General features: G+C 42.4%; 1 protein-coding gene across 5 annotated transcripts in view; it reads left to right on the top strand.

The window, feature by feature from the left end:
• TBC1D5 (TBC1 domain family member 5) overlaps positions 1 to 19787 on the top strand; it is a 723038-nt gene that overhangs the window by 668359 nt on the left and 34892 nt on the right. For all 5 annotated transcript variants that reach the window (XM_040352961.1, XM_040352959.1, XM_040352957.1 and 2 more), the window contains one exon: positions 981 to 1080. In XM_040352961.1, the coding sequence (XP_040208895.1) occupies positions 981 to 1080 (100 nt within the window). The remainder of the gene's footprint in view (positions 1 to 980; positions 1081 to 19787) is intronic.

Below are 19787 nucleotides of genomic sequence, written 5' to 3'. Positions count from 1 at the left end.
ACATGCAGGGGAATTTTTAGTGGCAGGTTTACAATATTACAGTGGATTTCAACTGTAAACCCCTATTTGCTAGTAGTATACTTCTTGTAACAAAACAAAGGTGTTTTGGGCTCTTCTTGGTATATATCGATGTAATTGCAGATTTCACTTATAAAATCCCTGGTGCTTAAATTTGGTATTGCAGCGTGACCATAAAGTACAGTAGTTCTTCTTTTCTTAGTGTATATTATAGTGATACTTATGTACAAAAGCATATATTGCAATGCTGTATAAGTAAATTTGAAGTATACTATCTCTTAGAGCACATTTACACTGCAACACGAAATACAGTTTCTTGAAGTGGCAGTGGATGTAGGTTGTAATTGAGAAATGAATGACAATACTCTGCAAAACCTATATAGTGCATTTACGATGGTTTATTATAACCTTAGTTATAATGAGTGTTATGACTTGCATTATTATGTGCATTGTGCTGAAAACCGAGCCGTAGCAGCTGCCTAGTGCATATATATATTTTTCCGATTGGGTGCATGCTGGCCAAGTAATGTGTAAGTCTAACACTTGCACGTATTTATTACCACTCAAAAAAATACAGCATTTGTCTTCACCTTCCTTTTGCCTTTGTGGGAAGGTTCCATCTTTGTTCAGGCATCATCCAGTGTCCGCATCATTTTTGTGGATTGAAATCCTTCCCTAAATGGCACAGTCATGTAAATCGCGGTGCCTTTGCAGTGGCCTTTATGTTCTAGGTAAACCCATGTCTCACACAGATCATCCTCCCCCTCTGCACTTCTCCTTATGAATTACTGCAGAGTTAAAGTGTGATAATTGGGGGGGCAGAGGAATTGGTAATCCTTCCTGCAGGATGCGGACTTGTACAGTTAAAGATATGTCAATTTTAACATCTAGCCATCATTTATTTGACCATATACAAATATTTGCATAAAAATATGACTCCTGTGATTTTGCATCTTTTACAGGAAGAGGACCTTGAAGCTCAGATTTCATTTCTCCAAGGACAACTGAACGATTTGGATGCAATGTGCAAATACTGTGCAAAAATTATGAATGTCCATCTTGGTAAGTAGGAACATTATGTTACCATTTCCAGGGGGCGCACCAGTCTAGTGTATTATCTTTATATACAATTTATTAATGAAATTAGAGCAAATATTATACTCACAAGACAACGTGTGTACAAGCTCATCAAAATACATTCAAGAACAGAACGTCGGAACGCCTGCATATCATCTCATCACAAGAAGGAGCCATGAAGGTCTGGAAGGTTGAATCGTTTCGAGGGACATACCATCTTCCTCAGAGCTAAGAGAATCACAGCTTAAGCCTTGACTTAAAGTGTTACTAAAGCCATAACAGTAAAATATGTCTGTATATGCAGTAAAGCGTGCTTGTTATACTCACTGTGAAACCTAATGATTTAATCCTCTGCATTGTGTAAAAGGCTGTTTGATCCTGTATGCACAGATCCTCCCCTTCTTGCATTGTTCCCAAAACATCTCTGGATAAGACAGTTAGTGGAGTCAGTCTGCACATGCTCAGTTTGGTGTGTACTGCTGGAAAGTTTTTTTTTTCTTGGGAGAGTGCATGTGATCAGCACAGGGCCAATAAGCACTGTCCAGACAGTGCCAGGGGTCCTGCATCCTTATAGGACATTTATGGGAAAATAAACACTCCTCCTACAAGCTTTAACCAAACACTGATAGAAGTCACATGACTGCTATATACTGCTGATGATTAAAGGTATTTAGCCATTTATATTTACTAAATTAATTGCATTTCCATGATCTGTGTACTGTGGGAGACCAGATATAGTGAATGCAGGGGCGTGGGTTTAATAACACTTTTTAAATGCCATTTGTGACATCACAGGTACAACTTCCAAGCTCCTCCCACTCTCTGGATTGGTTTGTATGTATATAGTATGTAATCATCAACATATATTATAATTTATGTGATATAATACAAAAGTGCCCACATTTTCTATACGTGAGGTTTTATAATACGATAATTGATATTAGTGATGATAGTATAAAGAAAAAGGCAGGATGACTGCTTAACTATAGGTCTATTGGTATTGGTATTTGCATTTACTATATATAAAACTTTAATCGATCAAAGTGCGTCATAAAGGAATTTATCATTTATATTGGTCACAGCCAAGGTTATAGTAGTCATTGGACTACTGTAAAGTTATGCATCAGCTACTTGCTTGGTTAGGATCGTCTGCTAGGCATTTGCACAAATATGAGTCCTTGGGACAGAGTGCATCACTGTGCTGCCATTATAACACTAAGCACTTTCTCAGTGGGGTAAAGAGCAGAGTGATGATCTTATCAATGTGATGTTTCGGTTTCATTGTTCGATCACAGACATGGCAGTTGCCAAACCAACCAGTTATTGTAGTCAACAGAGAGAGGTGTAAGGGAGTACAGAACCTAACTGTGCTGCTTGACAGGGATGCTTGAGTCAACAATGGCTATATATAATTCAATCCTTTGCTAGATAAGACAGTCCACAAATACATTTTTAAGCTGCACAATTAGCTGCTTGCTTGGACTTTAACCACTTCGGCTCTCGCAATTGTCTACCCCTTATGGACATGGCAGTTTATATATTTCTGCTATGGGTCTGTTCATTTGGCAGTAACTTTGTCATTATTTCAAGTGTTTGTTACCCTAAAAAAAAATATTGACCCTGTTCCTTTAAAGCATGGTATGCAGCTCAGTGCTTGCTGTGTAGTTTGGCCCCCTGTATCACCCTGAAATACCTGGCTGATCCTGGCAGGTTTTGCTCTTCCTTTGTAAACTGACCACGGTTTAGCATCACTGCTGAACCCTGACACTGTGGTCAGTTTACGTGCCTTCGTCATCCGCAGCTCTCTTGTGTCCTCTCTCCCCCGTCGTCTCTCCCCTCCCTGCCTGTCAGCTCTTAGAAGTCCCCTCCCCTCCTCTCCTGCTTTGTCCTGCTTATAATAGCACTAAAATTGTTATTGTGTAGTACTTGAATTCAATCTGAGATTTTCTGTACAGCAGGGCTGGAGTGTAAGAGGAAGAAGCAGTACAAGGAGACAGTCAGTTCATGTGCTGACAAGAAGCATGCTGATAAGAGGAGAAAGCAGGGAGACAGAGAGATGAGCTCATCCATGTGATGCTTCTCCTTCCACTTTCTACTTGAGACCTTAGACTCAGAGGAAGTGGATTAAATGATTCAGGCCAACAGTCTAAAGCCTAGCACACACATGCGGAATGTTGGCCTGCATTGGCCAGTTCAATAAAAACTGGCCAACATTTGGCCCATGTGTTTGGCAGCCAGTCTGACAGAAGCCAGCTGTTCGACCAGCTCATGACCGAAATAGGTTTGCTGACCTTCTCCCGATCAGTGCTCTCAGACAATGGCTGAGAACGCTGACCGGAGTGTTCGAGTGCGGGGGGGTGTGCATTCCCCTGTCAGAACACTATAGCTCAGCAGCGGAGATCACTGTACTAACATCAGAGTGTTAGTACAGCGGCTCCGACCTAAGCCATCAGTTTTTTTTTTTTCAACCCGCTGGGTTGAACGAAAAAATAACTAGTGGTGTATTTTAGGCTTAAGGCTGGCCATACAATTTTCTTGTACAATTTTCCTTTAGATTTACCAAAACCATTTAATATGAGGTCAAACCTAAGTACTTTCAACCTGTATGTACTCAGGCAGGCCCTTGCACTACATAGTTGAAGGTAAATCTAAAGGAAATTGAATAGGAAAACTGTATAATGTATGAGTGACATCACTATGGCTCTGGCCACTCACAGCGCCGGAGCCAGCGAACACGGAAGGAACTCCAGGAAAGATGTTGGCTATCTCAGCAGTGTTCGTGCAGTTGAGATTACAATCTCTTTAAGGCAAAAAATACTGTAGGCAAGATCTCTGGAATAAACCTAAATATTGCAGCAAATCAAGTTTTGTTAGTTTATCCTTTAATAAGTAATTTATTTGTATCTAGTTTTTTTTAGATGCAGTTTTGCCTTAATTAACCACTTGCCCCCCTCCCTATTGCGGATGGACATTTGGCTCTGTTATCCTGACTGGTCATGGTCGTCATGATGTCCAGCAGGATAAGCCGCTCGTGTGCGTGCAGCACTGTGATCTGTGGTGCTGTGTGTCGATTCGACACACCGCATTTCCAATCGTGGTAAAGAGCCTATGACGTAGGCTCTTAACCATGTGATCAGCTGTGACCAATCACAGCTGATTACAGCGGTAACCAGAAAGTGCCGTAATCGGCTTTTCTTGATTCATGCTGACAGGGAGAGCCGATCGGCAGCTCTCCTGACAAAGGGGGGGTCTGCGCTAATAATCAGCACATTGATTATCAGCGCAGCTCCAGTAGAGGTGCCCACCACAGCTGCCAATCAGTGCTCATCAGTAAAGGCCTGTCAGTTCCCATCAGTAATGACTGTCAGTGCCTTCTCATCAGTGCCGCATATTTGTGCCCATCAGTGCCTGTTAGTGCAGCTTTATCAGTGCGTCAGTGAAGAAGAAAACTAAATTGTATAACAGAAACAAAGAAAAACTTTTTTTCAAAAATGTCGGCCTTTTTTAATTTGTTTAGCAATAAAAATAAAACTGTGGTGATCAAATACCAACAAAAGAAAGATATATTTGTGGCAACAGAATGATAAAAATGTAGTTTGGGTACGGCGTTGCATGACTACGCAGTTGTCATTCAAAGTGTGACAGCTCTGAAAGCTGAAAAAGCTGAAAATTGGCATGGGCAGCAAAGGGGTGAAAGTGCCCTTTTCTTATTTGGTCTGCAATTTGATGCATTTTACCTGAAGCTCTTGCCAGTCCAGTGTTTCTCATGTTCTTTCTTGTACAGGGGTGACAGTGCTCAGCTACTGCTTGCTATGCAGCAGAGGAATTACCACCCTACCATGTGGACTAATAGAGAGACAGTACAGACAACGAATGCATGTGGTCTCCCCACTATCAAACTTCAGGCCAATCATTTTTGATTACACCCTCCTCAACACCTTCACAAATAGCCTGACAGCATCTCAACTTGCCAATACCTTTCAGGGAAGGATGAACAACTAGGCATCAGTCAAGCACCACTTTCTGCCCACAGCAGTGGAAAGGGCAGTGACAGTGTGTCTGCATCTTCCGACACACCTACTGCTCTGGCCATGCACAGAAGGGAAAACCCAACACCAGTGTAACAGTAGACATGAAGATATTGTAAGCCAATATGGAAAACCTCTTACTGTATATGTGGAATGCCTACTTTAGCAGTGCCGTATGTGGTAGTTGTTTAGGGCAGTGATGCTTTATATATTCTTTAATATTTATTGTAACAGTGCTGTGCCCTGCCACAATGTAAAAGGGTTTTCTGTCATGCAGGATTCCCATCCAGGCAGTTTCCTCAGTGGTTTGAAATTTCCAATCCCTGGTCCTGGTTTTGGGATCCACCAGCACAATAATTGGGTAGGTGTGTGTTGGGTCTTTGGTAGAGTCAGGACTATGCTTCTGAGCTCCACTCTGGCAGACAGAGGAGATCTCTGCTCAGGAATGAGGAGGGTTACACCTAGGAGGCAAGTGGGAGCCAGTGCAGCAAGGGGCAGCCAGGTACGGGCAAACCTTGTATGCATGTGTAAGCCAGGAGGCGGCTGAATAGCTGTTTTGTAAACCCCTGCAAACTAACCACTGATTTCTGGAACTTTCTTTTAAAAAAAATATGGCATTATGTCCTAATGCGTTACAGATTGAAGGTAGTTGTCTCATTATATTTGGGTCTTTGACATTTTTCAGAATAATCCTCCTATCCAGCAGTTTTCTGCATATCGTCCTTATGTACTCCTTCTTTTCCGTTTCTGAAAAATGCCTAATTGTTGCTATGGAATTAACTACCATATAATTCTGCAACTTGGCTGCATGTAATTAGGATAAATTAGACATGCCACACTAAGTCATTGTGGGGGAATATTCAGTGAGGGGAAAACAGCTTGACTGATTAGAAACTGATGAGTGTCAAACTGCCCATGAAATCACTATTTGAAATATTTCTTTGTATTTCATTAAAGCATTTGTTTTACTTTCACTTAGCCAATTGTTATTCCCGCTCAATGTTTGTAACACGTGCCCATTGTTAGCATATATTTAATTAGGTCTGCATGGGAAGTATCCATCACATAAAGCTTTTGGTCCTTTTTCATTAGTTACCATAATGTGATGTCAGGTGGAGATGAGTTCTGGAAGACCGTCGATACAACATGTGCAGTGTTTAGACAGGATTTGTATGTGGACCTCAGAGGAAAATGTAACATCCTGGCCAAATGGCAACATTCTCCACAGAAGGGCCAGGTTCACTTCCACCTTCTTTTACATTAAAGAATAACTTCACCTTAAAGGGGAAATCCACTTTATGTCCTCCCCTCCTCCTCTACCAGTCTTAGAATTTTTTTTTTTGGGGGGGGGTGGGCAGGAACCTGCTTCCACTTCCTCTGGAACCGCCTTGGTGATTCTACCAGTCATTCTGCTCCCCACCCTCCACGGCCTCCTGGGTTATGCCACAGGTCCCAGGAAGCTGTGGGACCTTTCACATAGCGCAGCGTGGCTCAAGCATGCACAGTGGGGTACTGGCTGTAAAGCCACAAGGAGTCACAGCCAGCTTCCCACAGTAAACATGCCAGGGATGGGGACCCAAAGACCAGCCAACATCTGTCACAGGTAAGGACAGTGCTGGATCCCTGGACAGGTAAGTGTTCTTTTATTTAGCCCACGTTCACATTGGGCCAATTTGGCACGCAATTTGACATGTCAAATGGCATTCCATATCAGCAGCTATTGCCGGAAATGGCACCGTCCAAATTGGTGCAACGCTGACTTTGAGGCACCACACCAATTCCCAAAAGTAGTTCCCGTACTACTTTAGACGACTTTGGAGGCGATTTGATTAAACATCTGTGCCTGAACCCACAGAGATGTCAAATTACCCCCGTAGTAAGACTGCATTGCCGGTTTGAAATCGTAAGTAAGTACACTGCTGTTTTTTAGAGGGAATTCAAGCCTAATTTGGTTTGGCAATGTTAGGACTTGGAGATGTTTCCTATAGGATAGCAGTCTAAATGGTGCAGCTTTTTTCCCCCTTTAACTCTTGCCTTCATAATGTCAGAAAAACATATGGTAAAATAACTGTTCTCAGGTCTCTATACGACGCTCATGGCTTGGCTGCTCACATTGACGCTCTGTCCACTTCTACAAGACCTCTCCAATGCAGTCGCAACATTTTCACTGCGTATTATACTTATCAAGTTTAACAATGTAGTGTATTGCCCTCTAGCCTTCATATTATACATGTACCTCTATGATTATTGAGTATTGATTATTGAGAGTTGGGGAAAACAGTGTGAGTAATGACACCAGACTCCAGGCATGATATGTATTTATTAGCATAATAGCTATAACATCTGTTAGTCATACCTTGAACTGTCTTTTCACCATCGCATAAAGGCAGTACAGCAGCACAGGAACTTGTTCCAATTTGTTATAGTTGTTCAGTTATTAGGTTGGATCACTGTATGTCATAAAGTGTATAGTTCTTCACTGTCAGTAGTTACCGTGATGAATTAAACAGATTCAGTGTAGCTTCAACTTTCTCACATTTTCTGTGAGTCATTTACAGACTGCCAGAGTGCACTTAGCATCACCTTATTGATCATAGCATGCTCAAAAGCCACTATTTGTTAATTTTAAAGCTAGAAATAAATTACAGTAGAACATTTGCCAATAGCTGGAGTACAGGCATGGCCCGCGGAGTGACCATGTTGTTGTGATCTTGTTTAGAACATTCTTGTGTTGCATTTCTGGAAATAATTTCAAATAATACAGCACGATTCTTGGCTTTTTAGCGAGTGACAACATTATGGAAATCACTGTATATCATGTAAGAAGGAACAGTTTTTTTCATCACAATTCCAAACCTTCAGTACTTTGTAATAAAAAATATAGACATGTATACACACACATGCACACCTAAACCTAAGGTTTAGATATAGCAATTTTTCCATAGTCATGTTGGTTCAGCTTGGATCAATGTAAGTATGTATGTGCCATACCTGTGGGATCTCCATGGCAGCCTGAAATCATTGTAGTGGGCATCACCACTACAGGGATCTCCACTAGCTCTCAGGTCCCGTACCAATTGGCTGACCTGCTGCTTGCTAATCGCAGGTGCTCGCTTGTTTGGCACAGGCACTATTCAGAGAACATTTGCATTTTCTCAATGAATGCAAAGTATTCTCTGAGTGGATAAGGTGGAGATTGTGATGACCCCACCTCTCCACCCATCCTGAATGGCGCTTGTGCTGAGCACGCGTTTCACTGTGTTTACAATGCAGCAGGGAAGCCAATTGGCACGGGACATGGAAGCTAGCTGTCATTGACATGATGTTACAAGGGGCAGTTCTCCAGGTAACATCATTGGATAGCCACACCCCATGGCTTAATAAGAAATGGCAGACAGCAGAGGACAACACAACGGTGGAAGACAGCATTAGAGGAAAATCATCCTTTTTTGTTTTTAGCGGGTAAGCAGCAGCGAGGAGGAAGACAGCTCAAGGGGGAGAAGAAACTACCAGAGGAAGTAGACATCAGTACTGCTTTTTGGGGTGAGTGGGTAGGGGTACAATGTATCCCATATTAATGCACAATGGGGGAGCGGGATCCAGGGGCCCCCTTTTTTTGAAGGGATCTTCCAGATCCTGCAGACCCCCACAACCACTGGCCAGGGTCATGTGGAAGAGGCACTTGGCACCCATCCCCCCATTCCATGTTGAGGGCATGCGGCCTCGTATGGTTCAGGATGGGGGGGGCACTCACTCGTCCTCTCCCTTTCCTGACCTGCCAGGCTGCATGTTCAGATAACTGTCTGATATGGATTTTGGGAGGAGCCCTACGCCATTTTCTTTTTTTCAATGTTGGCGTGGGGTGATGGCCCCCTTCGCATCCAAGACTCAAAGGGACTTAAAATTTATAATTTTTTTACATTTGTGTGACCGTGTGTATGCAACACAAGTTTGAGCCAACATTCCGTCAGAAAAAAATCCATGGTTTTCTTGTCGGAAATTCCGATCATGTGTACGTGGCAAAAGTCTGATTAGTAAAGATCAGACTGGGGTTCTCTGTCACCCTGTGCCTCTAATAGACACAGGGTAACTTAGAAATAGGAGGTGCATGGGGAGCTGAAACAAGGGTTTCCCAACCTCTGCAAGGGATTCTGGGTTCCACAGGTCCCCGCCCAGAGTGACTCCCGTCACAGTTTCTATGCAGAGCTGCACCAAGATTTGCCTGCTTCAGATTTAGTAAATCAACCACACACTGTATTTACACTGTCCCTTCTATTTCTGTATGCGGATGCTGACACTGTAATTATGTTAACCACTTCAATACTGGGCACTTATACACCTTCCTGCCCCGACCATTTTTCAGCTTTCAGCGCTGTTGCAGTTTGAATGACAATTGTGTGGTCCTGCTACGTTGTACCCAAACTAAATTTTTATCATTTTGTTCCCACAAATAGAGCTTTCTTTTAATCACCTCTGGGATGTTTATTTTTTGCATTTTTTTTTTTAAAAAGACCGAAAATGTTGAAAAAAAAATGTATTTCAGTTACAAAACGTTGTAAATAAGTATGTTTTCTCCTTCACTGATGGGCACTGATGGGCACTAATATGCGGCACTGATGGGCACTAATATGCGGCACTGATGGGCACTGATATGCAGCACAGATGGGCACAGATAGGCCGGATGGATGGGCACAGATAGGTGGCACGGATGAGCATGGATGGGCACTGATGTACTGTAATTTGTTGTACTAATGGATGCCAATCAGTGCCAAACAATAATGCCTGCCAATCAGTGATTCCCATTGTGGGCACTGATAGGCATCCATTATGCATTTCTGATTGGCATCCCTGGTGGTCTGGTGGCAACCCTGGTGGTCCAGTGTGGGCATCCTCGGGGTGGGGGGGCTGCGCTGATAATCGATCAGCACAAACCCCCCCTGTCAGAGGAGCAGCCGTTCGGCTCTCCTCTACTTGCGTCTGCCAGGCGCGAGTGAGGAAAAGCTGATCACAGGCTTTTCCTGTTTACGTCGTGATCAGCCGTGATTGGACACGGCTGATCACGTGGTAAAGAGTCTCTGATGGAGACTCTTTACCTAGATCGGTGTTGCAGGGTGTCAGACTGACACCCCGCAACACCGATCACCGCGATGCGCGCCCATGGGGGCGCGCAGCGGCTCAATATCCTGAAGACGTCATATGACATCCAGTCAGGATATTGAAACCACTTTGCCGCCGTCATTTTGCTATATGGCGGGCGGCAAGTGGTTAATAAAAGAAAGAAATCTGAGTACCTTTTTCCTAATCGTTATACAGCTGTTACATGACCCAGCTCTTTCCCAGCCTGTCTGCAGGGAAACATACTTGTCACATATTACATTTTTTTTTTTTAAAGCAGCCTTTGGAATACAGAGTAAAAATAAATAATTTATATCAATAAACTGTTATAAATTGTCATACAAATATATATTTGAAATCAAATCTTTATTTTTTGGCAATAACATGGCGTGGGCAGATTTCTTCCAGTCATTGGCTGTGTAAAGTTCTCCAGCCTGTGTCTTGGAGTAATAGGCTGGCAAAACCTCCATCAATCTTCACATAATAGCTCACCCCCCCATTGTGTTTATCTGGTTAGTGGGCATTGAGGAGGATGGAGGGAGTGGGCTGTCATTTACCACTGTGTATAGTCACACAGGCTGCTCAGATGTGATAGGGAGGAAATATTCAGCATAAAAACTCACTGAAAACTGAGCATGTGCAGAATTGCCAACACTGCTCTGCAAAATCCCTGGCTAAATATGGGTCTTGGATAGAAGGTGGAGACAGAGAACAGCAGGATCAACCATTTTTTTTTTTTTTTTTTTGCAGAATACAGAAAACGAATCTCAGTGACAGAATGTAATACACCATTTATTGATAGTTTTTTTTATGATGTGGGTTTAGCGATCCTTTAAAACTGAAGTCCAGGTGGATAAAAGAGGCACCAATCAATGCAGCTTCATTCAAACATTATAAACTACATTTTGATTGATGCAAATAGTATTAGTAATTGAATCTTAGTTGGTATCAGACTCTTGCAGGTCCCACAGACTGGGGCGTGGGGGGACACTATGAGGAGACGAACTGTTGTGCTGCAGTGCTCATATTCTAAGAAGGAATATGCCGATAGGTGGGGAGAGCAGAGTAATAGCGAGATAAACTCATCAGAAATTTAAATCCTTTAATTGGTAAAACAGCTCATCTCATATTCAGTATGTATCTAATCTGTGCATTTAGTTGTTTGCTTGGAGTTCAGCTTTAAGCTGTTCAAAAAAGAATGCTGCTTTTACCCACTTGCCGACCACCGCATGACTATTTACGTTGACAGAATGACACGGGCAGGCAGATTGGCATACAGGTACGTCCATTTAAATCTGCCGCCCAGCAGGCGCGCTTGCCCACCGCGTGCCTGGCCAGTGCGCCCGTAGGTCCTGGGAACTCGATGTTCCCGGGAGTCCCGCTATTGCGGTCGGCAAGGGCAGAAGAGGTGAATGCCTTTGTAAACAAGGCATTCCCCTATTATGCCTAGTGACACTGTCACTGATAACCATTCCCCATTATCGGGAACGGTCATCAGTGACGTGTCACGTGTAGTCACGCCCCCTAACAGTAAGAATTACTTCCTAGGGAACACTTAACCCCTGCAGCGCCACCTCGTGGTTAACACCTTCACTGCCAGTGTCATTTTTACAGTAATCAGTGCATTTTTATAGCACTGATGGCTGTAAAAATTACAATGATCCCAAAATGGTGTCAAAAGTGACCGATGTGTCCGCCATAATGTCGCAGTCCTGAAAAAAATTGCTGATCGCCGCTATAACTAGTAAAACAAAATTATTAATAAAAATGCCATAAAACAGTCCCCTATTTTGTAGACGCTATAACTTTTGCGCAAACCAATCAATAAACGCTTATTGCGATTTTTGTACCAAAAATATGTAGAAGAATACATGTATTGGCCTAAACTGTGGAAAAAAAAAATGTTAATATATTTTTTGGGGATAATTATTATAGCAAAAAGTAAAAAATATTGCATTTATTTCAAAATTACTGCTTTATTTTTCTTTATAGCGCAAAAAATAAAAATCGCAGAGGCGATCAAATGCCACCAAAAGGAAGCTCTACTTGTGGGGAAAAAAAGACGTGAATTTTGTTCGGGAGCCATGTCGCACGACTGCGCAATTGTCAGTTAAAGCGACGCAGTGCCGAATCGCAAAAAGGAGCGGTTAAATATATTTCTCTGCAAAAAACACTTAGAAAACAGAGCATTATTATAGGAAATTGAAAACAAAAAACATACCTTTAATCTTTTTGCATTTCCTCAATGCATTTTACAAAGTAAAAACTAAAATCTCCCAGATTCTCAGTGGAGATACGACGGCGTATCTCCAGATACGCCGTCGTATCTCTGTGTTGCGCCGTGGTATCTATGCGCCTGATTCTTAGAATCAGTTACGCATAGATATCTGTGATCGGCGATCAGCGATTTACAGGCGTAAGTCTCTTACGCCGTCGGATCGTAACTGCATTTTTACGCTGGCCGCTAGGTTGCGCTTCCGTCGAATTCCGCGTCGAGTATGCAAATTAGCTAGATACGCGAATTCCCGAACGTACGCCTGGCTGACGCAGTAAAGTTACGCCGTTTACATTAGGCTTTTCCCGGCGTATAGTTGCTCCTGCTATATGGTGGCATAAGTGCGGCGTAACAATGTTAAGTATGGCCGTCGTTCCCACGTCGAAATTTGAAAAAGTTACATCGATTGCGTAAGTCGTCCGTGAATGGGGCTGGACGTCATTTACGTTCACGTCGAAACCAATGACGTCCTTGCCGCGTACTTTGCAGCAATGCACACTGGGAAATTCCACGGACGGCGCATGCGCCGTTCGGGAAAAACGTCAATCACGTCGGGTCACAGTGCATTTACATAAAACACGCCCCCCTGATCCAAATTTGAATTAGGCGGGCTTACGCCGGCCGATTTACGCTACGCCGCCGCAACTTACGGAGCAAGTGCTTTGAGAATACAGCACTTGCCCGTCTAAAGTGCGGAGGCGTAACGTAAATCGGATACGTTACGTCGTCGCAAAGATACGCAGTTCTATGTGAATCTAGCCCTAAGTGTGCTAATTAATGAATTAATAGGGACATGTATAAGAATAGGAGTAGATTTTCTATCACTAACAGTACTCAAAAGCATTATTGTGGTTTTGGGTCTATTTTTCTTACAGACCAATACTTGAATCTCCTCTTACATAACATTCCTAGATATACTATGTCGTAGGTAAATAATATGTAACTCCGCTCCATGTTTCCATGACGTTTTATCACCTAATGCATCCTGGTAGAATTGGAGAATTGATATATTTGTGTAACATTTCCCAGAAGAAACATTTCAATTAGTAGCCAAGGTGACTGGATGATGTTATTCAAGACGCATTATGATTTGTCACTAGTCTTCAGCCATATGTCACATAAAAGCCAAGGGTTTCTTTACATTGATAATGGAGCTAATTTATGTTTAAGGCGTATCTGGAGAGCTTTATGTCTGTCTGAGTTGGTAAGTGTAAAATTTAATGTGATTGAATATTCCCTTAGTACCGCTGAAGCACACTTAGGTTTCTTATTCTGAACCTAATTAGAGGCAAGTTGTTTGGCTTATTACAGCTTATTATTGTAGGGGATATAAAGGACTCGAGTCGTTTCCAAAACATAAAAACCTCTTGCATAATGGTTTAGTTAAAAGCAAAGTACGATGAACATCAATCTCAATGTAACTCTTATAAAGAGAGCTTCAGCCAAGACAAAAATCATTAGGAAGCTTACGTAACATCATGTTATGTCCATTTATCTACAACTCCCAAACTCATTATATACCGCTGGAGTGAAAAATGTAATAAGTTATTATTTATGGTATTGAGGTATGGACAGGGTTAATTTTGAAGTCAAATTTCAATTTAGTTTTAGTCTTATGTCGCGTACACACGATAATTTTTCGGCACGAAAAAAACGTCGTTTTTAAAAACGACATTTAAAATGATCGTGTGTGGGCTACACATCATTTTTCGGCTTCTGAAAAATGACAAAAAAAAAATTCGAACATGCTGCATTTTTTAATGACGTTTTAAAAAATTTCGTTTTTCGGGTAGTAAAAAATGGTCATGTGTGGGCTAAAACAACGTTTTAAACCCACGCATGCTCAGAAGCAAGTCATGAGACGGGAGCGCTCGTTCTGGTAAAACTACCGTTCATAATGGAGTAAGCACATTCATCACGCTGTAACAGACAGAAAAGCGTGAATCGTCTTTTACAAACACGGAATCCGCTAAAGCAGCCCAAAGGCGAATAGAACTTCTTCTTTAGAGTTCCGTTGTACGTCACCGCGCTTTGTTCATCATTTTTGAAAAACGATGGTGTGTGGGCAACGTCGTTTTCAATGATGAAGTCGGAAAAACTTAGTTTTTTGGTAATGCCGAAAAATGATCGTGTGTATGCGGCATCAGTCTTTTGCCTAAAATGGCATTTTAGTTTTAGTCCCATTTTAGTCTTTGGACTAAAATGCCATTTTAGTTTTAGTCTCATTTTAGTCATCTTAATTGTTCTAGTTTTGGTCGTATTTTAGTCGACTAAAATAGTATTTATTTAGTTGACTAAAATGTTTTAGTCAACGAAATTAACCGCTTAACGACCGCCGCATGTATATGTACGTCCACAGAATGGCACGTACAGGCATATGGGCGTACATGTACGTCCCTGCCTTTCCGCGGGTCGGGGGTCCAATCGGGATCCCCCCCGGTACATGCGGTGGTCGGAAATCATCGGGGAGGGATGAGGGCGCGGCTATTCGTTTCTAGCCGCCCCCTCGCGATCGCTCCCCGGAGCTGAAGAATGGGGAGAGCCGTATGTAAACACGGCTTCCCCGTGCTTCACTGTGGCAGCTGCATCGATCGTGTGATCCCTTTTATAGGGAGACACGATCGATGATGTCAGACCTACAGCCACACCCCCCTACAGTTGTAAACACACACTAGGTGAAACATAACTCCTTCGGCGCCCCCTGTGGTTAACTCTCAAACTGCAACTGTCATTTTCACAATAAACAATGCAATTTAAATGCATTTTTTGCTGTGAAAATGACAATGGTCCCAAAAATGTGTCAAAATTTTCCGAAGTGTCCGCCATAATGTCGCAGTCACGAAAAAAATCGCTGATCGCCGCCATTAGTAGTAAAAAAAAAAAAAAATGCAATACAACTATCCCCTATTTTGTAAATGCTATACATTTTGCGCAAACCAATCCATAAACGCTTATTGCGATGTTTTTTTCCAAAAATAGGTAGAAGAATACGTATCGGCCTAAACTGAGGGAAAAAAATGTTAGATATGTTTTTGGGGGATATTTATTATAGCAAAAAGTAAAAAATATTGCATTTTTTTCAAAATTGTCGCTCTATTTTTGTTTATAGAGCAAAAAATAAAAACCGCAGAGGTGATCAAATACCACCAAAAGAAAGCTCTATTTGTGGGGAAAAAAGGATGCCAATTTTGTTTGGGAGCCACGTCGCACGACCGCGCAATTGTCTGTTAAAGCGACACAGTGCCGAATCGCAAAACCTGGCCTGGGCATTTAGCTGCCTAAAGGTCCGGGGCTTAAGTGGTTAACACTGCCGTAAAAGCCTCACTTGTGAAGACAACCGTAAGCTTTAAAAATGCTGCCAAGGGCCTGATATTTTGGATGTAATTACAGCAGCCTCACTCAAGGGATACTCTATAGTATTTCCCTTTGGTCCTTTCCCAGCACCCCCATAAAAAAGCTATGTAGGGAAGTAAAGAGAAGGTGGATGCACTGAGCCAGAATATAAACCAATTAGGCACTCCCCTCTGCTCTCCTCACCTCTCCTAGGTGTGTCTAACTGCTGTCTGTTCTGGCCCAGCTCCTCCACATTTTCTTTACTTCCCTATATACCTTTTATGGGGCTTCTGAGAGAGGACCAAAGCGAAATACAGTAGAGCAGGGGACTCCAAACATCAATTTATGTGCTGATAGAACTAGAAAGCAGAGTGACAAGCTCATTATTGTGTTGCTTCTCTTTAAGGCCCCGTTCAAACTAGTGAGTTTTCTCTTGTGTCTGCCATCGCACTGAAATGCACCACAGTGGAAATCGCATTATTCTCTATGGCGCTCATTCACATCAATGCAACATGTCGCAATGTGATTTTTGAAAAGGTGTGAGTGTTTCTTTTGGTGCCGTGCTTTGTTTTTTAGCTACTTTACGGTAAAGCAAGGAAACATTATATCCTCTAGAATATTTATTTGCTTTTACTAAACAGGAATGTTGCACATACAAACTACTTACAATTGTAGGGAAACAATACATGACATACAGAGTACTAGAAATATGCACACCGCACACATACGCTATCTAACTTTTCTAGAAAACAAGCATTGACAATGGTCTGTATGGTATAGGGATACACTAAAAAGGCACTTGGCTTACATTATAGCTGGTCTTCTATGACAAACAGGACTCCAGGCATCTCAAGCGATTGCAGGAAACTGGGATGCTGTGATTGTTTCTCACTTGTAGTGTAGCTTCTAGTGTTTTCCCCTCTGGAAAACCCTTCTTTGATCTTGTTGAGTCCCACGTTCAGCTTGTATTGCTGGCCTTATTTTTCTAATGTTTGGGTAGCTGTTCCCACATGGGTGTATACCTTTCTACATCAGTTTCTATGAGAGAATATTTTTTTAATGCCAAACTCTAGGTGGCACTGTAGTATAATATCTGCCATGGATCAAATATGTCAAAATGCCAAGTTATTGTTTATTGAAATATATCTTTATTGAGATAGCTTTGTTCCAGTGTTTGACAGAACCTCATCTAAAGCAATGCCAATAGTTAAAAGGGAAGTATGGGTTTCCTTTTTTTTTTTGCTTAGACCTATTCTATGCGAGCTCTTGATATCTACAAAACTTTCCAGCGCTCTCAGAACTTCCCTGATTCTGTTAAAATTGAGCTTAATTCCTGTGGGTGGGTCTACAGACTTTCATGAAGCATCGTACCAACAATGGGAGTCTGGATCCACCCACTTTCCTGTCATCTTGCTTGATTGGTGTCCTCTCTCTGCTCACTCCCAGGACATCACTGAGTGTAGCTGCCCCCCTTCTTCCTTTTCCCTTCTCTCCCCTCCCTTCTCCCTCCTCCCTCCCTTTTTCCCTCCTCCCCCTCCCCCCTTCATCCTCCTCCCCCTCCATCCTCCTCTGCAGCCTGTTCCGATGTTCATAAGAATTGACAGAGATAACAGCATTTCAGTGACTGTAAGCTATGAGAATCTTCTCTCCATATCAGAGTGAATACTAGACATTTTATGAAGTAAAATACACATTTGGATTTGGTAGCACACATGCATTACTGTAAAAAAAAAATCAGAGCTAATACTGATCCTTCCTGTCTTCCACGTGTAAGCCACCCTTCCTGCCTTTCAGGTGTCAGCCACCCTTCCCGCCTTTCAGGTGTCAGCCACCCTTTCCACCTTCCAAGTGTCAGCCACCCTTTCCACCTTCCAAGTGTTAGCCACCCTTTCCACCTTCCAAGTGTCAGCCACCCTTTCCACCTTCCAAGTGTCAGCCACCCTTTCCACCTTCCAAGTGTCAGCCACCCTTTCTGAGTTTCCCTCTCCACTGCAATGTATTGAACACAGGTATCCTCTATACACATGGCACTGAGGTTCATTTACAAAACAGACAGGTAGCTGATTTTTACCCTTCTGAATAAACACTGTGTCCTATGTGTAGAGCATACCTCTGTTCAATACAGGTATTCTCTATTCAGAGGTCTCAAACTGGTGGCCCTCCAGCTGTTGCAGAACTACAAGTCCCATCATGCCTCTGCCTATGGGAGTCATACTTGTAACTGTCAGCCTTGCAATGGCTCATGGGAATTCTAGTTCTGCCACAGCTGGAGGGCCACCAGTTTGAGACCCCTTCTCTGTATACACATGGGGATCATACTTCATACATACTGACACTCCACTCCCCACTCACCATCCTGGCAAGCTGATCCAGTGCTTCAGGTGCAACACTCTGTGCATCCCTCCTTTGTGTTTTCACTTACCAGAGCAATGTGATATCAGCGCTTTGTATAATATCGGAAGATCAGACCAGTTTCTCTTTTAGCTGTCCTCATTACTCCATCACTCGTACATGTTTAGGGAAATATAAGCAAGGCAACATCCATAGCGTAATTTGATTTATTAAGTAGTAAAATGCCGCGTACACACGATCGGTTAAACCGATGAGAATAGTCTAATGGACCGTTTTCATCGGTCAAAACCGATCGTGTGTGGGCGCCATCGGTTATTTAACCATCTGTTAAAAAAAAGCCAACTTGTTTTAAATTTAACCAATGGATTCCTAACCGATAGGACAAAACCGATCGTTAGTAGGCATGACCATCGGTTAAAAATCCACGCATGCTCAGAATCAAGTCGACGCATGCTTGGAAGCATTGAACTTCGTTTTATCAAGCACGTCGTTGTGTTTTACGTCACCGCGGTCTGATACGATCGTTTTTTTAACCGATGGTGTGTAGGCGTGACGGACCATCAGTCAGATTCGTCGGGTTAACCGATGAAAACGGTCCATCGGTCCGTTCTCATCGGATGAACCGATCGTGTGTACGCGGCATAAAACATATACAAGTATCTACTCACACTTAAATACATGCTTGCATTACACAAGCTCCATGCACATGGTCATCCAGAGAAGCAATAAGCGCTCCACAGTCCGGAACCACACAGACAGAAGTGACACCCTTTCCAACACATTTCGTCACTCTGGCATCATCAGGAGTGACTGTGCAGCCGTATGCCTCTTTTAGTTATACACTTGAGCACTAAGGTCAATTTGTGACAATAAAATGAGTGCTCAGAGTAAAACAAAGAAAACACCAGAGTAACGTATAAACTCCATAGTGTGTCTTGTACTTGTTCTTTTTTTTTTCAATTTCTTTATTTTAATTTTTTTTTCCTTTATACAGAGCAAAAGGAATAACATGGATCTTAACACAAAATCACAATAAACAGTCGATCGTCTTTACATAATCTAAACATAGCCTCTCATTTTATATATCAACAGGAGAGAGAAAAAAAACATTGAGACCATTAATTCACCCCAATCCCATTAACTCCCACCTTTGCAAGCTAATCTTCAGGGGTGAAGGTGGGGTAATGGGCCACTAAGTCCCAATAATAAACAAGTGTGAGGGCGGGCAAGAGAGAAAAAAACAGTGGTCAATCAGAAACTACGTCCCAGTCTCTCCCTCTCACCCTCTCTCCCAATGTCCGGTTGTGGGATGACGCTGTCCCCTCACCTTACATATTGCTATTAATTTACCCCATTCCCCCCTCACCCCCAATACTTGTGATCCCATATCCAATAACATTCCTTTCTCTGTTCCCCCCCACCCCCTCCCAAAAAAGGGGGTATCCCTTGTACTTGTTCTAATATAACTCAGGACTCTATTACTCCATGACAAGGAAAGTATGTATGCCATCCTTCTTTTTACATCATGCACAACACAGATGCTTGGAATAGAAATATTTTTTTCATGGGTTTGCCTTTATTGAAATAGG

The sequence above is a fragment of the Rana temporaria genome, chromosome 5 (assembly GCF_905171775.1).
Source record: "Rana temporaria chromosome 5, aRanTem1.1, whole genome shotgun sequence".
Lineage (NCBI taxonomy): Eukaryota > Metazoa > Chordata > Amphibia > Anura > Ranidae > Rana > Rana temporaria.
The sequence above is the reverse complement of the archived record's forward strand: the minus strand, read 5'-3'. Positions and strand labels throughout refer to the sequence as shown.